This window comes from Silene latifolia, chromosome Y, assembly GCF_048544455.1.
Source record: "Silene latifolia isolate original U9 population chromosome Y, ASM4854445v1, whole genome shotgun sequence".
In the NCBI taxonomy this organism is placed as follows: Eukaryota; Viridiplantae; Streptophyta; class Magnoliopsida; order Caryophyllales; family Caryophyllaceae; genus Silene; species Silene latifolia.
The window spans coordinates 204,739,842-204,764,072 of NC_133538.1; the positions used below are offsets into that span (position 1 = coordinate 204,739,842).

Consider the following 24,231-nt stretch of genomic DNA (forward strand, 5'->3'; position numbering starts at 1 on the left):
AGCAGGGGGTTTTGATGCAGTTGCAGGCTGAGGACCCATATGTTGTCTTCTCTAAACAAGACAGTTTGAGTGGTTTGGTGGATAGGGATCAAAGGATGCAGGATGCTATCTTGAATAGGATTGAAGGGGATATAGGGTGGGCAAGAATTGAGGATGAACAGAGGGGTTTTAATCAGACTTTTGAGCCTCCTGAAGGGGGCTTACCTAACTGGTATCATACTTCAGCTGGGTTTTCTACTAGAGAAGTGGGGCAATGTTCTAGGCCAAATGGGGAGGTAGCTGCTGAGGAGGAGATGATGGGTCTGCTTGTGGGTTCAGAGAATAATGTGGAAGATACTGGATTGGTTGGGGCAGGAGATCAACATGTTGCTGATGACATGGGGGATGCAGATGATGAAGCTTCCTCTGATTCTGAAGGCCCTGATTCTAATGGGACTTTGGCTATGGAGTCTTACTCCCATCATGATACGGCTAGTGATAGTGATAAAGAGATTATCATCATCTCTTCTGATGATTCTGATGGGGACTCGAGTGAAGCGAGGATCTTTGTGGGGATGGGGTCTATTTCAGGGCAGCTGGGTTTCACTTCTTCTTTTCCTGAAGCTGAGTCTGATTTAAGGGCAATTCAGCAACCCTCCCTGGAATCAACTGCTATTTTAAGGAAAGGAAAGGAGCTTGATGAGGGCTCTTCAACTCTGGCTCCCCTTGAAAAATTATTTCAGGATGCAAATGAAAGGGAGGTAAGTCAAGTTAAGCAAGGACCGGGTAAAGGTAAGGAATTACGGTTTTTTGATATTCCTGCTGTTGGGAATAAGGCTAAGCTGATTGCGGAGTTACCAGTGGGAAGCTCATCTGATGGGTGCCTTGGGTTGGTGGATGCTTACCATATTTCTGATCTGCGTGAGGACTATAAAGATGTTATGGGAGCTGCTAGGAAAAGGAAGTGTTGTACTGATGTAGGGGATTATATTCTCCCTGAGGAGGCAAAGTTATCAATGGGAAATGCAATGGCGTATTTGTACCGCCTGGCTAAGAGGAGCAAGGGAAGTACTGGACTGGGAAGGGAGATCAGGCAAAGACAGTGGCAGCAACTGCACAACAACCTTGGGCTTTTAGGGTTAACATTGAAGATGTGGTTATGGTGGACTCTAGTGATTCATCAATTCCATCTGTGAACGGTGGAGCAGCTGATTTCGACGGCTTTGCGGAGGTTGGGCCTTCACAACCTCCTCGGTCGCCATGATGGGACTTGTGTGGAATTGTAGGGGTCTAAATAACACGCTCGCCCCTACAATTCCGAAGCTAAGAGCGTTATTAGGTAGTAAGTTTTATGATTTTGTTTTTCTAATGGAGACTAAATGTAGTCCGAGTCGTATTTTCCCTTTGTTTCGTTCTTCTGGCTTTGTGGAGAGTTTTGGGGTGGAGGCGGTTGGATCTTCGGGTGGTCTTTGGGTTGGGTGGAGAAGGGAGTCGAAGTTTAAGTTTGTCAAAGCTTGTAATAATTTTATCATCTTTCTAGTAGAGAAATATAATGGACGATTATGGTATCTTGTTCTTTTTACGGTCTTATTTGAATGTCCATAGGCGGGCACCGGTTCTTTTAGACCTAGAGAGTTGGCTCGATGCATGTTCTCTTCCCTTTCTTATTGTAGGGGATTTTAATCAAGTGGAATACCGAAGTGATAAACTTAGTACTAGTCAACGTCCGATTGAGGGTGTGGAGGATTTCTCTTTGTGGAAATTAAGAAATGAGTTGGTGGATATCCCTTATAAGGGGCCGCGGTTTACTTGGTGCAATAATAGAAAAGGGGATAAGCGAGTTTATGAAAGGTTGGACAAAGCCATGGGTTCTAAGGATTGGCTGTCTGCTTTCCCGGATACTGGTATTAAACACTACCCAATTCAACTTTCGGATCATGCCCCGATTGAGGTGGATCTGAATCTCACCCGTACTACCGGTAAACGACCCTTTAAACTGGATGCTTGGGCTTTGGATTATGAGGAGTGCTTGGAGCAGATTCGAAATGCATGGGTCATTGATGATAATGGGTCTCCGGCGTTTCGTATCACTCGAAACCTGGCAAGAGTTCGAAGTTGTGTTAAAAAATGGACTTTGAATAAAAAGGCGGAGTGGAATGAGAAGTGGGATGACTTTGACCGGAAGTTAGAACATGGGATAACTGCTGCTTGTTTGGGGAGAGGTGAAGAGGATTATACGCGAGTCCATGAGGAGCTTAGGGAGTTCGCTATTGCTGCTGAAAAGTATTGGAAGCAACGGGCTAAGCTGCGGTGGACGGTGGAGGGAGATACTTGTACAAAGTTCTTCTTTAACTGGGTTAAAGGAAGGTCTGGAAGGAATATCATTCACGGTATAAGAGGCGAGGATGGCCAGTGGAGGTATGATGACGTGGAGGTCGGCGGGATTTTTCAAAATGCTTTCATGGACTTGTATCAGGCTTCACGTCCTGATGTGACTCCTGTTGATACAACGCCTTTGGAGCGCGTCATTAACCACGTGTCTTTACGACTTGATCATGATGAGGTTGATCGTGTAGCTAGACCTTTTTCGGCTAAGGAGGTACGTACCGCAGTTTTTCAAATGGGGGCTTTTAAAGCTCGGGTCCAGGATGGTATTCCGCGTGTTTTTATCAAAAATGCTGGTCCATGGTCAAACAGGTTTTTACAAAGGCGGTGCTGTCAATTCTAAACTCGGGGAGAGTTTTACGGGAATCAAATAGAACTTTTATTACTCTTATCCCTAAGAATGACACTCCGGAAGGAGTGTCAGATTACCGTCCCATAAGCCTGTGTAATGTGATTATGCGTGTGGTCACCAAGTGCATTGCGAATAGGATTGCCAAGGTTATGGGTTCTCTTGTTAGTGAATCCCAAAATGCTTTTATGCCGGGTCGGAATATTAGTGATAATATTTTGTTGGCACATGAGGCGATTCACAATATATCGCGTTTCAAGAAAGGCTCACAGGGGCGGTGTGCCTTTAAAGCTGATATGAGTAAGGCGTATGATAGGATCTGTTTGGGATTTTTTGAAATGACGCCGATTAAGTTTGGCTTTCCGGTGAAGTTAGTAAGACTTATCATGAACTGTGTTACCACGGTGAGTTATGAGGTGCTCCTTAATGGTGTACCTTTACCTCAATTCAAGCCCAAATGTGGTCTTCGCCAGGGAGATCCTCTCTCTCCCTTTCTTTTCCTTTTGTGTATGGAAGTTCTTTCGGCTAATGTTGAATATGCCCGAGACTCGCGGATTGCATGGGTTTACTTTATGCGGGGTACAGTAGATGACTCACTTGTTCTTTGCGAGATGACGTGATTTTCTTTTTCAAGGATAAGGGAGATTCAGCCTCTCATCTTATAACTCTGATCAACGATTACTGTGAGGCCTCGGGGCAGAGGCTAAATACAGCAAAATCAGGACTCATCTTCAGCCCGAATATGACTCTGGCGGCGATACAACGAATCCTTAAAGGTTTCAATATTCGGAATAACAGAGGAATTGGGAATTATCTTGGTATACCTGCTGAATTTCAAGAGTCTAAGAAGGACATTTTTCAAACTTTGGTGGAGCATGTTACTAAGCGGATCTCTTCTTGGAATGGTATTTTTCTATCACCAGCGGGGGCGCTTGACTCTAGTTTCCTCGGTCCTTTCCAATCTCTCAAATTTCTTTCTATCGGTCTTTAAGATTCCGGTAAGTGTGGCAAGAAAGATTAATTCTCTCTTGGCACAATTTTGGTGGACGGGGTGTAAACTGGGGAAGAGCGTTCACTGGTGTAGCAAAAACTTCTTGAGCCTTCCTAAATGTAAAGGAGGGTTGGGGATTCGCAATATTGAATGTTTGAATAAAGCTTTGTTGGCCAAGCATGGATGGCGTTTGATTTCGGGAGATAGGTCTTTTTTCAGCAAGGTTTTTAGGCAAAAACTTTTCGGGACCCAGATGGTTGATGCGGGATCGGTACCTTGTTCAGGTACTAGTTCCTCGTGGGGAGTTCGTAGTATTCTGTATGGTTTTCAGAATCTCAAAGGTTTTTTGGGGTGGAAGCCTGGTGGTAACTCCCGTTTAAATGTTTGGACGTCAAGGTGGGTGGGAGGTGAGTTCCCGGAACCCAAGGATTGCTGGCTAGGCCATGGGGATGTTCATCTTGTGGATTTGCAAGTGGGCCATCTTGTGTCTCCAAATGGGCAATGGAATGGAGAGCTCATAAGGTCCTTGTTCGTAGAGGAACATGCTGAAAGGATACTGGCAATCAGGCTTAGGACAGAGGGCCCTGAATGATGAGGTGTATTGGCCTTTCTCCAACCATGGGTGTTTTACGGTAAAGAGCGGTTATGGGTTGTTTTTCGAGGAGTATATAAACAGAAAGGGGTCCCAAAAGGACTTCACTAGGCGGGTAAGCGTGGGATGATTTTTGCCAAAAGCACCTATGGACTATGCCGATTCCTAACACTTGGAAAATTCTTATATGGAGGATTCTTACGGGTACGCTTTCTGTGGGAAGCGAATTTCAACGAAGAAATATGGGGGACGATGTTCTCTGTGGCTTCTGCGGGACCGAGCGTAGTATGTTGGAGACGGTCGAGCATCTGTTTAGGGACTGCGATTTCTCGGCTAGGGTCTGGGCAGGGTCGAATCTTGGTATCCGGGTAGAAGGCGCTAGACACCTCACTATGACCGACTGGTTTATTGACTGGGTCCTTTATCTGGGCAAGCAGGAGGAAGGATTGAAAAGAGTTATTCTATTCATTGCCATTATCTGGGGTATATGGGTTATTCGAAACAAGGTAAAATTTGACGGTTTGGTGACCAACTTTCAGGTTTTGAGTGGTGCCTTGTTTGATTCTATTAAGGAGAGGGTGCATCTTCTAGGCAAGCAGGTAGATAATAAGGGATCCTTCAAAGAGCCCGGAGGGAGAGCTGTGGGGACAGTTGATCGGCTAAAATTAGACCTACGGAATGGGATTCCGTTTCACATGATCGGACAACGGGGCTTGTGTTCTGCACTTCAGATTAAGGTGGACGCGAGTTGGGATCGGTCTTTTAAGGCGGCTTTTGGATGGGTGGCATATGATGCGATGGGGCGTGAGTACATGCGCCGGCAGGTGAGTACTAGGGCGGAATCGGCTCTTCAGGCGGAGGCTCTCGGTGTCAGGGATGTGGTCTCTTGGGCGAGATCCGGAGGTGTACTCCACCTCGAAATTTCTTCGGATTGTCTACACTTGATCAATGTGATTGCTGAATCGACTAAAACCGATCATCTTATCAAGGACTTATTGGAGGAGTTTCGTAGTTCTGCTAGGTTTTTTCATTGTTTGAGTTTTTGTTTTATTCCGAGGCACCTTAACAGTGTGGCACACGGCCTGGCTCGGCAGGCCATGAGACTGTAGAAATTTTCTTTACAGTTGTCAAAAAAAAAAAAAAAAAAAAGGGACATAATTGTGCCCCCACGTTACAATTTAGCATATAAACCGACCCGAAAGTTGACAAATTGCATGCACGTAGAAAGGTATTTCATACACATACAACGCCTTCTCATGCACGTAGAAGGGTGTTTCATACACGCAACAATTACTTAGAGTACCTACACATATGCAACCTACAAATTTACTCCACTTACAAACTAATGCCTGCCCAAATCAAGGAATCAACAAAACACAATGAGAAGGTTCTCTGCCACTCCCGTTTTCTAAGCACACAAACTCTCACCATATTCATCCAAAAATAACACCTAGTTATAATCCTACAAAAAAAGGTAGGGAAATATTGTTACGTTTAAGTCACTTGACATCACTATTGAAAGTCTTGCAGTTAAAAGATGGGAAAATAATAGAAACAAAATTAGATAAAGCATTCGAAAGATCTTGATATTACCGTTCTCTTATTTTCCTCCCATCTGATAAGATCTACAATCAAACTCTCACCATATTCATCCAAATTCTGCATATATATTTGACAACAATATTGAAAGTGTTGCAATAAAATATGACGAATAATGTTTGACTAATATAACTTGGTTTAGACATCATTACCTCATAACAAGTCTTATCGGACCATAATGATTGACAACTCAAGTTTTCTAGCCACTTCATCAAATAGACTCCGCAAGAATACCTTTTAAAATAATGAAATTTGTTAAACGCTTTAAAATGGTGTGTATCTCATCGAAAATATTAAAACGAGTAGAGTACAATTTAAACATGTGAGGTACCCATTCTTTTGTCGAGGCACATCCACAATCACAAACGGAAAATTGTTTATCTGCAACAGCTTTTTGTATCCTGGAAAGTCTCTTGCAATAACCCCCAAAGCAAGAAATAACTACAAAAACAAAAACCAAAAAAAGAAAAACACAATTACATAAAAGCGAAGGAAAACCAAGACAAACTTGAGGTAACAAACCCCTAAGGCATACGAATATAATCATACCGTTTCAACTAAAAATTTACATCTTCCGTCAGGACGCCTAGGCAAGCTTGAGTCAAGTATAAAGTTGGTCTTTTTAACAAAGTCAGACACGGAAGCAAACCAATGTTAACGGTCGACACAGTAAGGAAAGAAAGCCTGCAAAAACGCACATAGGGAAATAAAAACAGATAATATACAAACAGGTTAGACATGATAATTAGTTAAGTTCTTTCTTGGGCAAGTAGTGAATTCCGTCGATACAATAAAATAAAAAAGTGACAGGATAATTACCAGTTTAGCTTTGGTTAGACTTTTGGGCAAGTACTGAAGCTTAATGTACTAACTTTGAAAACTGTTTTTAGCGACAACATCCTGAAAGTTGAGAAAATTTGTAAAAAATGTTGTTAATTCCAAGTAGAAACATTAGCGGTTACTAAGGATGAATATGAATACCTTCATTATTGTCGGAAAGTACACAAGATTTGGTCTTTCAAGTGTTAAACGAAGACCAACAAGGTCAAGTACCATATCCATGAGCCATTTTCCTTGAAACAAAGTCGACATTGCTTCTTGGGTTACTTGCAGCCATGGAGTGTCTACAACAATGTCACTAATAATGCACATATTGTAATTAAATGCACACAGAACAGCAAAGTGGACAAAAACAACTTAAAAAGATGCTATATGGTCAGTGATAACTTACTCCTTATTTGCCTCATTTGTCCTAATAAAATTCATCAAGTGTTCATCTGTATAGAGCAAGTCTCGTAGAACTTCACTCCTCGGGAGAAAAAGGAAAAACACAGGACAATTAAATAATCATAGCACACTTTTAATAAACCAGGAGTCATCATATACTAATGAGAAGCATTGTTGGTAAAAGATTTCTGATTACCGAATCTCACAGCCATTCTTGTAAGCCTTTGCTTTAGACGTCACTTGATTTTTCACAGTGTTGTCTTTCCAAGTCAAAATTTCATTGCAAACCCTCACAATGTAATGCTTCACATCAGTTCTCTGAACAATAACTTAAAGTGAAATCAATAGCAGAACCTACATATCTAATACACATACAAGGCTGATTCATGAAAGAACAAAGCTAATCCATGCATCTTGATGGCTACTGGCATCAGAAAATATAGAAACACCAACTAAAAATTTGACTTAAATAATGGAGACTTACGTCCTTGAGCATCTTTAAAGTATACCGACACTTGTTCTCATTTTACGTCTCCATATGTCGCATCATGTAAATTCCAGTATCACGCTCGACAGAGAAACTTTTATTCGGAACATACTCCTTGGCTACTACAAAAATATGTAGCATGCAGCTTTGGAATCATGGAAGAAAGCTTTGCACTTAACTGTTTCTTCTGTTAGACAAAAGACAATGCCAAGCAAATAAGTTCGTTATGTAAGAATTAAATCAGCCATTTAACAGACTTATTGCCAAACGGTGTGAAAACATACCACATATTGAACATTGACATTAAAATCAACACAACCTGGATCACACGGGTGTATAACTTCATACAAGTTATGATCAACATCAAAACAATTAAGAAGTGGGTTGGGTGCAACAACAGGGAAAAAAACCTGTCAAACAATGATTAGTTGGATTTGTATATTATTTAATTATGTATTTTGAAACTTTTCAAATATTGAACTTACCAATTTCACGTCTCTATAGTTGATATCCAATGAGGCTATCTGTTGTTTCACTTAGGTGACCCGTATTAGAGAATAAATAGGTACAAGTTGATAATTTAGACCAACAAAATTTAAATATCAAACTTACATCGGTTGTTTCAGTGAGAAAGAGACGTAAAATTGATCTATGATCTCTTAACCTGTTTCCATTATTCAGATAATCACACCACACATTGATCACGTCGATGCTAACGGTACCACCAAATACCAAGGTCTTCATATCATATCGTGTAAGAATCTTGCCCCCACGGATGAACAGAACCTCGCTACAAAAATAAAACTTTAGTGTTATAGAAAGAAAATATAATACATATACCGAATAAGAAAAAAATAAAAGCAAAATTAACAGACTAATACATACCCTTCATCTAAGTCAGCAGCGAATACATAGTCACCCATCAGTTTTTCAGGCTGACTCAAGGCAACCATCACGTTCACATTTCTTATGAAAAAAGGTGAACGAAAAACGTCAGGTAACTCAACTTTCCTCTAACACTTCCGAGTCTGGGAGGGGACGGTTGGGGACAGTTCTACTAGCGGAGAAGAAAGCATAATTGGAGATTCATTCAATGACAGTTGTGACAAGATAAGTATTGGTGATGCAGGGGATGGATTGGCAGGTGTAGCTAACGTACTTACACGGGGAGGGGATGCGATGGAAGGTGCAGCTGATGTGCTTGCACGAGGAGGGGAATGAATAGAAGGTGCAGCAGAAGTGCTTCCACGGGGAGGGGATGGGATTGAAGGTGTAGCTGACGTGGTTGCATAGGGAGGGGATTGAATGAAAGGTGCAGTTGACGTGCTCGCATGGGGAACGTCCATATGACACATATCACCAAACCTCTGTGCTACGCGGAACTCTTGAGATGTATATAATGCATCCTCACCGTGAAAGAGGCTGAAAGATGGTCCCTCCATGAGTTCCTTGTCCATCTTTTCCTTCGTAACTTGGTGTTCTTTAAATGCCTCACCAACACGGTTATATGCACTATTCAGAATCCCCTCTAAATCAGCCAAGATGTTGGGATCGTTGTAAAACTCATCAGAGTTCATATAATCCACATACTTCTTCCCCTCATCCTTTTTCTCCTCTACCACCATTTTATGGTCATCTTTCTCCTTGTCCTTCTCAACTTTATCCTCCACTTTACCCTCATCCTTTACTCCTCTTCGTCTATTTCATGGTCATCTTTCTCCTTGTCCTTTCTCTCCTCTTCTTCCTTCTCAGATTCTTCTTTACTTTGCTGCGAAAGTGAGAACCCTTCAAATAACGAATCTGTCAAAGTCGACATTTTGGTAACAGCTTCCATACCAGGAACCACAACCTTTGCTTGAATGATTGCCTTTGAGAATACACCATAACTGTCTGCAAGAGTAACAACAGTACCCGCTAAAAACTTGATACAATCTGTTGTTTTCTTATCAACGGGACCTCGTTCTTCAGTATCCTCAACCTTTCCCTTTCCCTTTGTCGTCACTCCAGCACCCTCAACCTTTTCCTTTCCCTTTGTTGTCACTGCATCATCAACCCGTTTGTCAGTTTCAGACACGGGTGCTTTATAACAAATCTGTCTTCTACACACCCCTCTCCAAAACCATTTGCCTCATGTTTTTCCATCTTCACCCTCTCTCTGATACGTTGGTCAGACCAATTGGCTAACAAAGGGAAAGATCGAACGACCGTTCTTGTCTTGAAAATGACTCTATCCAAGTAGATAAGACAAAAAATGAGAATTGGTCCCTTAAAGGACGTACGAGGGTCTTTAGCTGCTGCCTTTTTCCAGGAAATGACATTTTCAATCATGTTGACTCGTGCAAACTTGCACCAATTATATTTAGGTACATCGGACAGATCGGACAAGAAACTTAATATACGAGTGCTGGGATAATCACTAGCTACCCCCATCAACAGAACAGAAACAATATATACGAGGAAATTCCTCTTGAAATCATCTCCAGCATCCCGCTGCTCAATCATCTTCTCTAGTAAAACCTTCTTGGTAATATCTGTGGTCCTAAATTGCTCCTTAAATATCCAGATAGCCTCTAAATAACCATCTTCTATACAGTACCTCCCAACTGTATTGATATCTAATGGCCCCATAGGAATTCCCGTGACAAGGTAGACATCCTCATCCGTGATAGTCAAATCCCCATTTATCAACGAACAAGTGAATGGATTGAAAAACTCCACAATCCATCTAGCCAAATGGCCATGGATTTCTTCCGATTGAAGTTTTAACAACTCTCCAAAACTCATGCTCTGAATAGCTTCAATTTGCTTCTCAGACGGGTTCGAGTTGATAAAATTAATTATCAAAGAAGGACTCATCCTAGTTACCAGCGTATCATAATCTTTACCACGCTTCCTATGAGGAGTTCTTTTCCTACTAGGATTGCTGCTAGCATCTTTCTTATCAGAAACAGTGGACACTCTCCTTTTTTTGGTAGATGGTTGAACATCTTTTGGTAAGACATTCTCTTCAACTGGTCTTTTAGTATGAGGACTCACTCGACGCGGAACAACTGATTCTGTTTTAGTAGCTTCCTTGTCAGCTGTTTCTGGTTTAGAAGCTTCGTTGTCAACTATTTCTGATAAGACATCCTCATCATCTGTCAAATATTAAACAACATCAATTAGGTAATATGCAGAAGTTTTTAATGCATTAATGTTTCAGCAGTTCGCCTAAAATAGAAAAGTTTAGCATTAATGTATCAACAGAAGTTGCATCAAATAACCTAGCAACTGATGTAAAATTTTAATGCACATATAGTGCTTTGTCATACATATACAAGGTTGTTTAATAAACATATGTTGCCGGGTATCCTAAAATGGGACGGGAGAGGGTTGAGGGTGGGATTAGGCGGACCGCTACCGCGGATCCGCCTAATCCAACCCTCAACCCTTTCCCTTATTTTTCATACATTTAGAAGACTGTTTAATGCACATACTATGCTTTGTCATGCATGTACAAGGTTGTTTAATAAAGACACCCTAGAGGGGCCAAGTGAACCCTTTTTTGGGGATAAGATTAAATGTAGAGGGCCGGGTATCCTAAAACGGGACGGGAAAGGGTTGAGAGTTGGATTAGGAGGACCGCTACCGCGGATCCGCCTAATCCAACCCTCAACCGTTTCCCTTATTTTTCATACATGTAGAAGACTGTTTAATGCACATACTCTGCTTTTATCATGCATGTACACGGTTGTTTAATAAACATATGTTGCCGGGTATCCTAAAACGGGATTGGAAAGGGTTGAGGGTTGGATTAGACGGACCGCTACCGCGGATCAGCCTAATCCAACCCTCAACCCTTTCCCTTCTCACTTTATCGGCCGCGAGACCAAAAGACACCCTAGAGGGGCCGAGTGAACCCTTTTTTGGGGACGTGATTAAAAGTAGAGGGTCGGGTATCCTAAAACGGGATGGGAAAGGGTTGAGGGTTGGATTAGGCGGATCGCTACCGCGGATCCGCCTAATCCAACCCTCAACCCTTTCCCTTCTCATTTTATCGGCCATGAGACCAAAAGAAACCCTAGAGGGGCCGAGTGAACCCTTTTTTGGGGACGGGATTAAATGTAGAGGGCCGGGTATCCTAAAATGGGACGGGAAAGGGTTGAGGGTTGGATTAGGCGGACCGCTACCGCGGATCCGCCTAATCGAACCCTCAACCCTTTCCTTTATTTTTCATACATGTAGAAGACAGTTTAATGCACATACTCTGCTTTATCATGTATGTACATGGTTGTTTAATAAACATATGTTGCCAGGTATCCTATAACAGGACGGGAAAGGGTTGAGGGTTGGATTAGGCGGACCGCTACCGCGGATCCGCCTAATCCAACCCTCAACCTTTTCTCTTATTTTTCATTCTATGGTTAGGCTGTATTTTGCGAGGCTGTCAAAATTAATGTTGATTCGTTTATGCATGTGTAAGGTTGTTTAATGTACAAATATTTTTCTTTCATACATGTGCAACGCTACTTCATGCACTGATAAGGAAATTTGTTTTTTCATGAATGTGCAAGACTAAACTGATTTTCTTACTCAAATTACTTAGGTCAACAGCATCAGTTGTTGCAGTTTTCGATTTTGGTGGGAAATAATCTTTGATTGACCGATCTCCTTTTAGTAGAACTTTTTTGTTGGCTGCAACACTCTTTCGCCCCATATCTATCAATGATTTAAGGGATATTGTAAAGACAGTTGAAAGACAAACTGTTGTACAAATCACATGTTTATAATGAAGACAGATTGCAACATTTCACAGTAAATTATGTTGCAAAACAATGGTGAAGAGCATAACACAACTTGATGAATACAGATCAAAACTAAGTAAAATTGGGAAATGAAAGAACATTGGTTGTGAAAGCCAAACCATATATATATATATACATATATGTATATATATATATATATATATATATATATATAAGTCAAAACAACATTGCATAACAACTTCTATAATCCAAAATACCAAAACTAATTACATAATTATTACTAAAGCCTGACAAAAGGAACGTTTAAACCTTAACATTCAATACCCTAAGTGCCCTAAGTACCAATACAGTACGTTGGCCAGAAAGTTGTACAAACTTGTGATAGACCTACGTCAAATCAACGACTTCAACATAAGAGAACCTTCGACGAGCTAGTAAGGGTGCTACTATTGCTTTCGCTTCTTCATGTGACAAAGTTGGCATATCCCGCAACATCTTTTCAACTTGTTTAATTTGACTGTCATTAAGTGGATTAAGATGGGTGTTCTGAAATACATTTCTTCGTTGGTGAACATGCATGACGAATTTGGCTGCCATATTACCCGTCATAAAACACTTGCATCTTTTGGAAATTAGTCTACCACGACTACGCACTATCCTCACGCCATTAATATCATTAAATCGTAAATTTTGCAGGTATGCTACCAGAACACCAGGTGAATACGGGAAAAAAAGAAAGAGTTTAGCCCACAATTTACAGACATTGGCCATGCTTGCCCTATCCGAGCAACTATCAAGTAGGTGGAAGATTTTTGACACAAGATCTGGATCAGTTAAAACATTAAATCTTGGTTGATTGCGACGATCATTGAACTCCATTTTCGTAACTTGACCAAGATAACTCAGAGATTCTGTTTTCTCTTCGACATAATGTTGAATAAAAAGTTTTCGTTCTACTTCCTCGCGATTGACTACCCAACCTTTGCACCAATTTTCCATATTTTTTTTTCTGTATGCAGAATTGAAAAGAGGGAATACTTTTAAACGGAGGAAATATGTAAAACTTTACTTGACTCAGTACAATAGTTACTAACTTTAGTAGCTTTAAACACAGCGCATATTCTGCGTAGTATGCATTGTTTGAACTTGATATTTAAACAATTTCAGTAGAAAATCAACAACATACATCTTAGGGTAATGTGAAGGCCTGTGATTGACACAGTGAAATGAAGCATTTCCGCAGGTTGAAATTGAAAAGTAACAAACAACATGGGGAATTAGGGTTTGATTATTGCGTAATTAGATTAATTAGCAAAAATGTGAACAATAAGACTACGGATCTAAGAATCTACCATGTAAGAACAATGAATTAGCGTAATTAGCAAAAATTTTGGAAGTTCAGTCCCTAATTTCATGTTTCAACCAATGTACGTAGTTTCTTAACTTCCCCAACCCTAATTTCCAAGTTTCCCCAATCTAATTCACGAAAACCCTAATTACACAAACATAATTCATCATTCCGACTGTAACACATTAATCAAGGCTTAAATTCAACTAATATAATCGATAAATTAAAAAATTACAAAGAGAGAAAGACATAAACCCGAATTTCGCAAAAATTAATCATCAATATCGAAAGTTTACCTCGTTGAATTACCAGGATCTATTGCTGGAAAAAACGTGGAAGATTTTGATCGTCGAGGAGCTTGATCGGAATGTTTGTGACGATAGAAAGTGGAGGAAAGAGCTAGAATGCGATAGTCGAAGAGAGAGAAAGGGAGATGAGTGAGAAATGGAAATTTGGAAAGTGAATATGATCGAAGGGTTTAGGGGGTGCGCTGTTTACAAAGTTTTGTTTTATTGTTCATCTAACCGTCAATTATGAGTATGATCGAAGGGCTGTAAGTGGTTCTAATGGTTCTCATTATCTTGATGGTTCTCACCGGATCCCAAATATATATATACATACATATATATATATATATATATATATATATATATATATATATATATATATATATATATATATATAAGGTGTTAAAACCTAGTTTGATAATAAATTAAGCTCAAGGAAATATAAAATAATAAGAATGACTTAAAATATTTGGGTATTAAAATCTTCCCCTCTTAAAAGGAACTTCGTCCCGAAGTTCGAGTTTAGAAAGATTTGAGAGGTATTACACTCCACCCTCCTTAAAAATAAAGTTCGTCTTCGAACGTAAAATTTTCAAAAATGAATAAAAATGACAACTCAAAATGTAAGAAGAGTTTAAAAAGTTAAAAGAGCGGTGTTAAGATGTGACGATCTCAACATCTGACCAAGAAAAAACCCGCTCTGATACCAATTGTAACACCTCTGATTTTCGGCTAAATTAAAACAACTTTTTACATATAAAACTCGCCGAAATTCAGAGATATTATAATTAATATACAAAGTCTATCTTATTACAAATCCTTTTAAAAATAAAATAATAAAAATTGGAACTAAACTTTACAAAGTATTAAAATAAAATATTAACTTGAAATTCTCTTTAACCCGCTGCGGAAGACCTGAAAATGAAACCAGAAGACAGAAAGGAACTACCCCCATGACGAGTAGCCCCGAAGGGAGAAAACACGTTAGCCGGAAAGCACAGATAATACCTCAATAGAAGCAGAATAGTTTTTGGTCATGGCGTGGAAACAAGCACACGTAATAATAAACAGAAACAGAGAGAATAATAAAAACACTCCCCGATAACTATTCAGACAAACTCCTTTCTATTTCCATAATATATTACTCTCTCTCGTCCTAATAAATAACCAAGTCTCAACTCATTACTCCATCTTACTCATTACTCTGTCTCATAATGTAGTACTCCAAAGTAACCAATACTGCATTCTCATCGTCGAACCTAAGACAAAGACAAGGGGTGAGTGAACTGGCGGATAAACCGCGAAACAATATTTCCATCTCAATATCGATCGGTAGAATCTTGTTACCTTAAAATTTAAAAGATTGCTCGGAAAAATTCCCCATAAGTGTACAAACTGAAAAGAGCGGATGATGGTCAATCATGATTGTGCTTAGGTGAGGCTCGATGATATGGGAGGAGATGCATACGAGTAACTACTACGAATGAGACGGGTGTAAGTAAATAATCTCTTTGCTGAGGAAATAAAGAACGCATGATGGGAATTGGGAAATAGTAAGAGGCAGCCGCTGTTTGGGCCAAATTCTGCGCATTGGGCCAGCAAGGAGTTAGGTCCATTAAGACCTACGCGGTGGATTGGGCTAAGTAAACTAATGGCATTGAGGAGCCCATGAGCTGGAATCTATCAGACTGATTTTAGGGAGAATAGGGAGAACAGGGTTCTAAACAGCAGATCATGGGCTGTCAGTAAGAAGAAGCCCAGCAAGGGCGGGATCCGGCTTTACTTGCCGCGCAAGCGACCTAAACCCTATGAGGGTTTAGGTCCTATATATATATATATACATGACTAAGAAGGGAGAAAGATCATTCATACACACATACGAAAATCCTACATATTGTGCTAGCTAGAAAAGTCGTACCGCCATATTTGTACTCGTTCTCCATATTAAAAGCTAGTGAAATCCTTGGAAGCGTATTGTCCCTTCCCGCGGTCTTTTCCCATATTGGATTTTCCGCGTCACCAAATCTCTCGTGTCAACCATACAAACTACGTACTTCACATAAAACGCATAAGACCACTTTGACCTAGTTTAACCTAATTCGGTAGAAAAATACCAAAACTGTTTGGCGCCCACCGTGGGGCATAGTGGTCATCATCGTTAATTACTCAGTGTACAGAATGGACGGAAGCAAACACGCATCATCAGCATCACCAGCCGGGCCAGGAAGTAATCTGCCAGTGATACCACCAAACCCCATCAAGAATTCAGTTTCAGCGGCTCAAACTCAGGCACCGGACACACATCAAGAGTTACAACCGTGGCTAAAGTCACCTTACCTCCCAAGACTCCTACTATAGGGGCACACTATAAGTCAGATAAGGGAACATGAAGCACGAGTCTCACCTCACTGCCAAGTCCAACACAAACTCTGCTTAACGGCATGGATAATTTACAGAGAGTAAGGGAAAGCATGCGGGAAGACCAAAGGAAGGCAAAAGCCCAAGCAATAAGGAGAAAAAGGGAGCTCTGGGCGCAGATAGACCTCCTGAAGCAGCAAGCAAATGCACCGGCAAGCACGGAGGGTGAGAACCAGGCCTCGGGAGTAGAGCCCATGCTGGGGGGGCATCAGGCAGCAGGAGTCAGCCGCGCCAAATTCCAACTGATTTGGTGACCAGATTGGATCTGGCAGCAGTCTCGACGGGAGAGAGGATAGTCCCACAAGAGTTAGGATACCTCACACCACATAGCTGCAAGCCTGCCAGCAACATAGAATCGGTAACTGGTAATATTCCAACCAATAATTTCGTTATTACTAACCAGACACCTGGTGCAGGATCCATAGGAAGTCCGCAAGTAAGCTGGCACCAGGAGATACTAATGACGTCAACCCCACTGGATAACACACAAAACCAGAATTCTAGGGAACTCTGGCCTGGAAGCATTGTCCAGAATCAGCAGATAACTGGCAGCACAGACTCAGGTGGCTTGACGAATATGCAGTACCTAGAGTTGAGAGAGATGCTGAGCAGGGTCCCAGGGATGCCGCCTCCACTTGAGAAGGCAGCGGCTGACAGCTACGCGACTCACCATTCATGGACGCGATATCGATTGTCGCCATGCTAAAGAGATTAAATAGCCTAAACATGACTCTCTTTGACGGCACAACGGACCCCTTTGATCACGTGAGCTAATACAAACAAAAGATGATGACAGTAACGGCCATTGGGAATGTAAAGGAAGCTTGCATGTGTAAGGGGTTCGGATCTACATTGTCGGGGCCAGCACTCCGATGGCTCGTAAGTTTACCTAATAGGTCGATATCCACATTTGCCGATTTGGTAAATGCGTTCACTCAACAGTTTGCTAGTAGCCGGAAGCCATAAAATCATGCTGGTGACTTATACCGAATCGTCCAAGGCGCCAACGAGACAATTGGAGAATTCAACACCAGGTTCAATAACGAAAAGGTGGCGGTACGAGAGTGTGATGTGTCAACAGCGGTGGAAGCATTCAGGAGGGGCTTACACTGATGTGAATATGAATCACCTTGATGAAATAATTCTCGAAACAAGCGACCAAGACAACCCGAGTCACCAAGCATGGATCGGTTCGAATAATAGTCGAGAAAAGTGCATGATCACCCGCCAATGGGACGGGTAGAACCGTGTGGAGAACCGTGTGGAGCAAGGAGAACCGTGTGGAGCAAGGTCTAACCTCGAAAATGGGCTAGTCCAAAGGCATTGAATAAAGCTCACCTAGTTTTTGTCATAGCCTAGTTTTTACAAAGGTCTTACCTAGTTTTTGGTTTAGTCTTACCTAGTTCTTCTACATAGCCTAGAACTCACCACAAAGCATTAAAGACTAGCCTTGGGCATCAAGGATTTCGGCCTATATAAGGCTTGTAGTCCTCGTTTGTTTATCATCCAATTTTGAAGTAAAAACTTGAGAGTATTCTCTAAAACTTGTCTTGTCTTCTTGTGTTGTTAGACGAGTGATTTGGCTTAAGAGGTCGAAACGCGATTTCGCACCTTGCTTGAACGAGGGACGTGATCCTAAGTTTAAGTCGGATTGTTTGACGAGTATCAAACAATTCACCCATTGGCGTAGCTATAGGTCTAGCTACGACAAATATCTCATTGTTTTCGAGGTCTTCATTGATCTTGAAACAAATATCCCCTTTATTTCAAAACACAAAAACAACCCTACAAAAATGTCATCCGCTTCCGCCAAAATTCACATCAAATGTGGTATCAGAGCTTCGGCTCTTGATTTCCATTAATCGAGACGATCCAAGGGTCTTGATTTCTTCACACACACAAAAAAAAAAAAAAAAAATCACTGTTCATGCCGGTGCCGGTACTGTTCATCCGCGAAAAAAAAAAACCAAAAAAAAAGGAACAATACAAAGATGAAATTTTGTTCATCTTGAGACGGTCACGAGAAATTGAGTGTCTAAGGATTGGAAGAGAAGATTTGGCACGTTGTACTATGTGTCATGGATTTGGACATTCATATATTTCTTGCCCTAATGAGGAGTACATATCCTTTGAACAATATCGATGCTTGAAACAATTACGAATTCAAGAAAAGCATGGAGAGACGCCACAGAACTGTCGATTGTAGAAATGCCTGAATTTGTTGAAAGGAACGGTGAAGTAGACTGCCAGATAGGCGACTGCCAGTTTCAGGGTGATGAACCAAAAGAAGAGGATGAGATTATCAGAATAGAACCCTTAAGTGATGATGATCAAATTAAAGATGTGATTGAAGATAACATATTTTCTTTTGAGGATGAATCTCATACAGAAGGTACTTCTTTATTTGATCCCAATCTACCAATTGTTTTTGATGAAGAATTTGAAGAAGTTTATGATGAAGCTCACGTGGAAGAAAGTGATCATACAAGTTATGACGATGCAAATCAAAATAAACTTAATCTTATGCCAATCTTGGATGAGGAGTTTCTGGGCAATCACATCAAATCAGATTCTCAAGCTAAAGAACCGTATCAATCTCCAATTGATAAATACATTGATGAGAAGCTATATGGTGGGAACTCTAACTTCTTATTGAAGTCAATTTTTATGGAAGCTCATGATGATCTTGTTGTTTCGAGCAACGATTATTTGGATTTTGGTAGAATTGTGCACGGAGGATGGAGAGGAGGAAATCACAAGCAAAGATGGCACAAAATGGTTTTAATTTACAATACTCATTACAAATTCAATTCACTGGAGATGGATAAACATGAAGACTATATTGAAGATGATGAGTTAAAGAAGAGATCAACGGTGTGCGTAAATAGCTTCATGTTCATAATCAAGTTGAATCTAACTTCAAGATTTGTTTTTGACCCCGGTGGCATCAAGAACTTCCAGGAATTGAGGACAATTCCTTTCAAAGGGGGAGGAATTGATATGAATATGAATCACCTTGATGAAATAATTCTCGAAACAAGCGACCAAGACAACCCGAGTCACCAAGCATGGATCGGTTCGAATAATAGTCGAGAAAAGTGCATGATCACCCGCCAATGGGACGGGTAGAACCGTGTGGAGAACCGTGTGGAGCAAGGAGAACCGTGTGGAGCAAGGTCTAACCTCGAAAATGGGCTAGTCCAAAGGCATTGAATAAAGCTCACCTAGTTTTTGTCATAGCCTAGTTTTTACAAAGGTCTTACCTAGTTTTTGGTTTAGTCTTACCTAGTTCTTCTACATAGCCTAGAACTCACCACAAAGCATTAAAGGCTAGCCTTGGGCATCAAGGATTTCGGCCTATATAAGGCTTGTAGTCCTCGTTTGTTTATCATCCAATTTTGAAGTAAAAACTTGAGAGTATTCTCTAAAACTTGTCTTGTCTTCTTGTGTTGTTACACGAGTGATTTGGCTTAAGAGGTCGAAACGCGATTTCGTACCTTGCTTGAACGAGGGACGTGATCCTAAGTTTAAGTCGGATTGTTTGACGAGTATCAAACAATTCACCCATTGGCGTAGCTATAGGTCTAGCTACGACAAATATCCCATTGTTTTCGAGGTCTTCATTGATCTTGAAACAAATATCCCCTTTATTTCAAAACACAAAAACAACCCTACAAAAATGTCATCCGCTTCCGCCAAAATTCACATCATACACCCCGAGTCAGACCTATATAAGCAGCTGACTATGCACCCTTGCCATTGCATTGAGGCAGTGCAAGAAAAGGCTGCAGCAGCAATCAGACTGGAAGAAGATATGCTCGCTAGAGCCAGCGTACCAAGCACGCCAAGCGTATCCAGTACGTCGGCCATAGAGAAATCAAGCAGAAAGCAGTCCACCGGGAAGAAGGAGGAGAGATACAAACCATATGGTAGGGGAGTCAACAGAATTGACAACAGAGAAGAAAATCAGCAACTCCCTACGCTGGCAGAATATAGATTCACTACTGGCGTCGGAGGAATTCTAAAAGCGCTCAGGGAAATGGGAGAAGGAGTAAGGTGGCCTAGACCACCAGTGGAAGGACAATCCTGGAGGAAAGATATCAAGAAGAAGTGCGAGTTCCATTGTGACATTGGACACACTACAGAGGATTGCTACACTTTACGCAGATAAATCAAGCGCCTGTACGAGCAAGGAGAGCTGAGGCACCTATTACCACATGGGGGCAAGCAGCAAGATAAGGTGGGTTCCGCAAAACAAGTTAAGCCTTCCACACCACCCACATGCACCAAAATAATAAACGTGATAACATGCGGCTCAGACCTAAGCGATCTGACATATTCGGCGACAAAGAGACACGCCACTGAAACTAAGGGTGATAGGTCAGATACCTCCTGCAGAATTTCCCACAGCGAACAGCCCGCTGTCGCTTTCGACGAGGAAGATGTCCACGACAGCCAGGAGCACCACGATGCACTTATCATAACACTTTTAATGGCTAATTGCACGGTTAGGAATGTTCTGGTAGATTATGGCAGCTCGGTCAATCTAATCATGCTGAAAACCATAAAAAAAACATGGGGTTCAGCGAGAAGGACTTGCAAAAGAAGACCATCACACTAGTGGGATTCAGTGGAGAAATAGCTAACTCACTAGGAGAGATCGTGATCCCAACCTATGCAGGGGGAATCAATAAGCAAGTAAGATACTTGGTCATCGATGGACCATCTACCTACAACGTTATCCTTGGAAGACCATGGTTGCATCTAATGAAGGCAATCCCCTCAATGTATCATCGATGTGTGAAGTTCCCCACACCCTGGGGAGTAGAAAAAATACATGGAGATCAGGAGGAAGCCAGAGATTGCTATACTAAGGCACTGAAATGCACAACCAGTCCTCCAGCATAGCAATTACAGAACCAGCATGTCCAGGACGAATACATTGAGCCCCCAGCCGAGGAGGTGGACCAAATCAACCTGGACGGGCTACACCCAGAAAGAATGATGCTAATAGGGGCAGGGTGCACAAGTGACCTTAGGCAACACCTAATCAAGTTCCTGTAAGCCAACATGGATTATTTCGCATGGTCCCATGACGACATGGTAGGGATAGACCCATCTATCATAACACATAAGCTTAGTGTAGATCCAGGATACAAGCCTATCCAACAGAGATGGAGAAAATTCGCAGCTGAAAGAAACAAGGTGATCAACCAGGAGGTGGATAACCTGCTAGCAGCAAACAAAATAAGAAAGGTAAAATATCCAGAGTGGCTATAAAACGTGGTGATAGTGCCCAAAAAGAATAGGAAGTGGAGAGTATGTGTGGACTTCACCGACCTCAACAAAGCATGCCTAAAGGATCCCTTCCCGCTGCCACATATTGACGCAATGGTAGACGCCACAGCCGGGCACGAGATGCTATCATTCCTGGACGCCTGGAGTGGCTACAACTAAATCAAGATGGATCCAGCCGACCAAGAGAAGATAGCATTCATGTCAGAAAGAGGTATATATTGCTATAATGTTATGCCCTTTGGCCTGAAGAATGCAGGATCTACGTATCAATGGTTGGTCAAGCGGATGTTTAAAGAATAGATAGAAAGAACTATGGAAGTATAAATTGACGACATGGTGGTAAAGTCGAAAAAGGCCAAGGATCATATGCGACATCTGGCAGAAACATTCAGCACACTCAGAGAATACAAATGAAGCTGAACCCCTCCAAATGCACCTTTGGAATCTCATCCAGGATGTTTTTGGGCTACATAGTAACTCAAAGAGGAATAGAAGGCAGCACGGAGCAAATAAAGGCGGTACTACAACTAGTGTCACCAGAAAAGCCAAAAGACGTGCAACGGCTAGCAGGAAAGGTAGCAGTTCTTAGAAGGTTCATATCGAGATCCTCAGACAAATGCAGGTTATTCTATGACATATTGAGAAGAGCCAAAGATTCGAGTGGACCCCAGAGCCTAAGCAAGCGTTCAGAGAGCTGAAGCATTATCTCAGCACCCCACCACCGCTATCAAAACCGGAGCAAGGAGAACCATTGTTCCTTTACTTAGCCTTCATAGAGGTGGCATTAAGCGCGGTCCTAGTCAGGGAGCAGGATAAGGAGCAAAGACCAGTCTACTACGTAAGCAAGTATCTGCTGCCAGCAGAGACCAGGTACACATCTCTAAAAAAACTAGTACTTGCACTTGTCGTTGCATCTTACAAACTGCGCCCTTACTTTGAGTCCCATACTATACATGTTGTGACTAACTACCCACTAAAATCTATAATAAGGTAGCCTGAGTTATCAGGCAGAATGTCGAAATGGTATGTACACCTCAGTGGGTATGACATTAGGTATGACCCAAGAACGGCGATAAAGTCACAGGCATTGGCAGATTTCATTTCAGACTTCAGCCCAACTATCCAAAATCTGGTGGATAGAGAGATCTTAACCCTCAAAGGGGATAAGGAGGCAGAAGTCTGGCAGATGCACATTGACGGTGCCTCCAATCAAAGGGGGGCAGGTGTAGGTCTAATTTTGCGATCTCCACACGGGGATTTGATAGCGTAAGCAGTTCGTTGTGAATTTAAGGCCACCAACAACGAAACAGAGTACGAAACCTTAATACTAGGGATGCAGCTAGCTCTGGATTTGGGAATCAGAAACCTATAGGTATACAGTGATTCCTTGCTTATTGTCAACCATGTAAATGATGAATATGTAGTCAGGGATTCAAAGATGATAGCCTACTTAAAAGTAGCAAAGGAGCTAAAGCAGAATTTCAAAGACTGCAAGCTCAAGCAGGTTCCCAGAGACCAGAATGTGGAAGCTGACGCCCTGGCAACCCTGGGGACAACTTTCAAACCAACAGAGCTGACCAACATTCCTATCGCGCATGTATTGGAGCCATCAATCCAAAAGGTAGAGGAAGTAAACAAAGGGGAGCTGGAAGACCAGTAGGATGTGGAAAATGGAGCAACAGTTCTGTCAAGCATAGACGAGCAGCCAGTTGATCCAGACTAGCGAACGCCTTACCTAGATTGGCTTAGGCATGGCAAGCTACCAGATGGCAAAAAGGAGGTAAGCGGTTTTAAAATAAAAGCCTCCAGATTCACACTGATTGACAATATGCTTTTTAGAAAATCACTGGCAGGGCCCTACTTACGGTGCCTGGATAAGCAAGAAGCGCAGACCGTATTGCATGCCCTCCATAGTGGTGAATGCGGAAACCATGCAGGGGGCAGGAGTCTGTCAAACAAAGCCCTCATACAAGGCTACTTCTGGCCTATAATTAGAGCAGACTTAGCAGAATACGCTCGAAAATGTGACGCCTGCCAGCGGTCAGCACCAATGATCCACCAGCCAGCACAACCTTTACATCCAATTATTTCCCCAAGGCCATTCATGACATAGGGAATGGACATCGTGGGCCCTCTGCTTAGGGCCTCAGGAAATAGACTATGGATGCTAGCAATGACAGACTATTTTACCAAATGGATAGAGGCAGAAGCATTCACTGATGTAAAGGATACGAAAGTCATTTATTTTATCAAACGCAATATCCTGTGCAGGTTTGGTATCCCATCAGAAATAATATGTGACAATGGATCACAATTCATGTCAAACGATGCGGAGGGATACTGTGCTAGGTGGAACATCTCACTAAAGAAGTCAGCGCCCAGGACTCCAAAGTCCAATGGACAAGCTGAATCTGGCAATAAAATCATTATGGACAATTTGAGAAGGAGTTGGAGGAGTTATAAGGAAAGTGGGCAGATGATTTGCCACTGGTACTGTGGTCAGATAGGACTACACCAAAGACGGTG

The 24,231-nt window shown here is 41.7% G+C and overlaps 1 protein-coding gene across 1 annotated transcript; it reads left to right on the forward strand.

Annotated features, from left to right (window-relative positions):
• Positions 1-4,451: 4,451 nt before the first annotated feature.
• Positions 4,452-5,405, forward strand: LOC141629906 (uncharacterized). The gene has a single exon (XM_074442825.1). It carries the CDS (start codon positions 4,452-4,454, stop codon positions 5,403-5,405), a length of 954 nt encoding a protein of 317 aa, XP_074298926.1.
• The last annotated feature ends 18,826 nt before the right edge of the window (positions 5,406-24,231 follow it).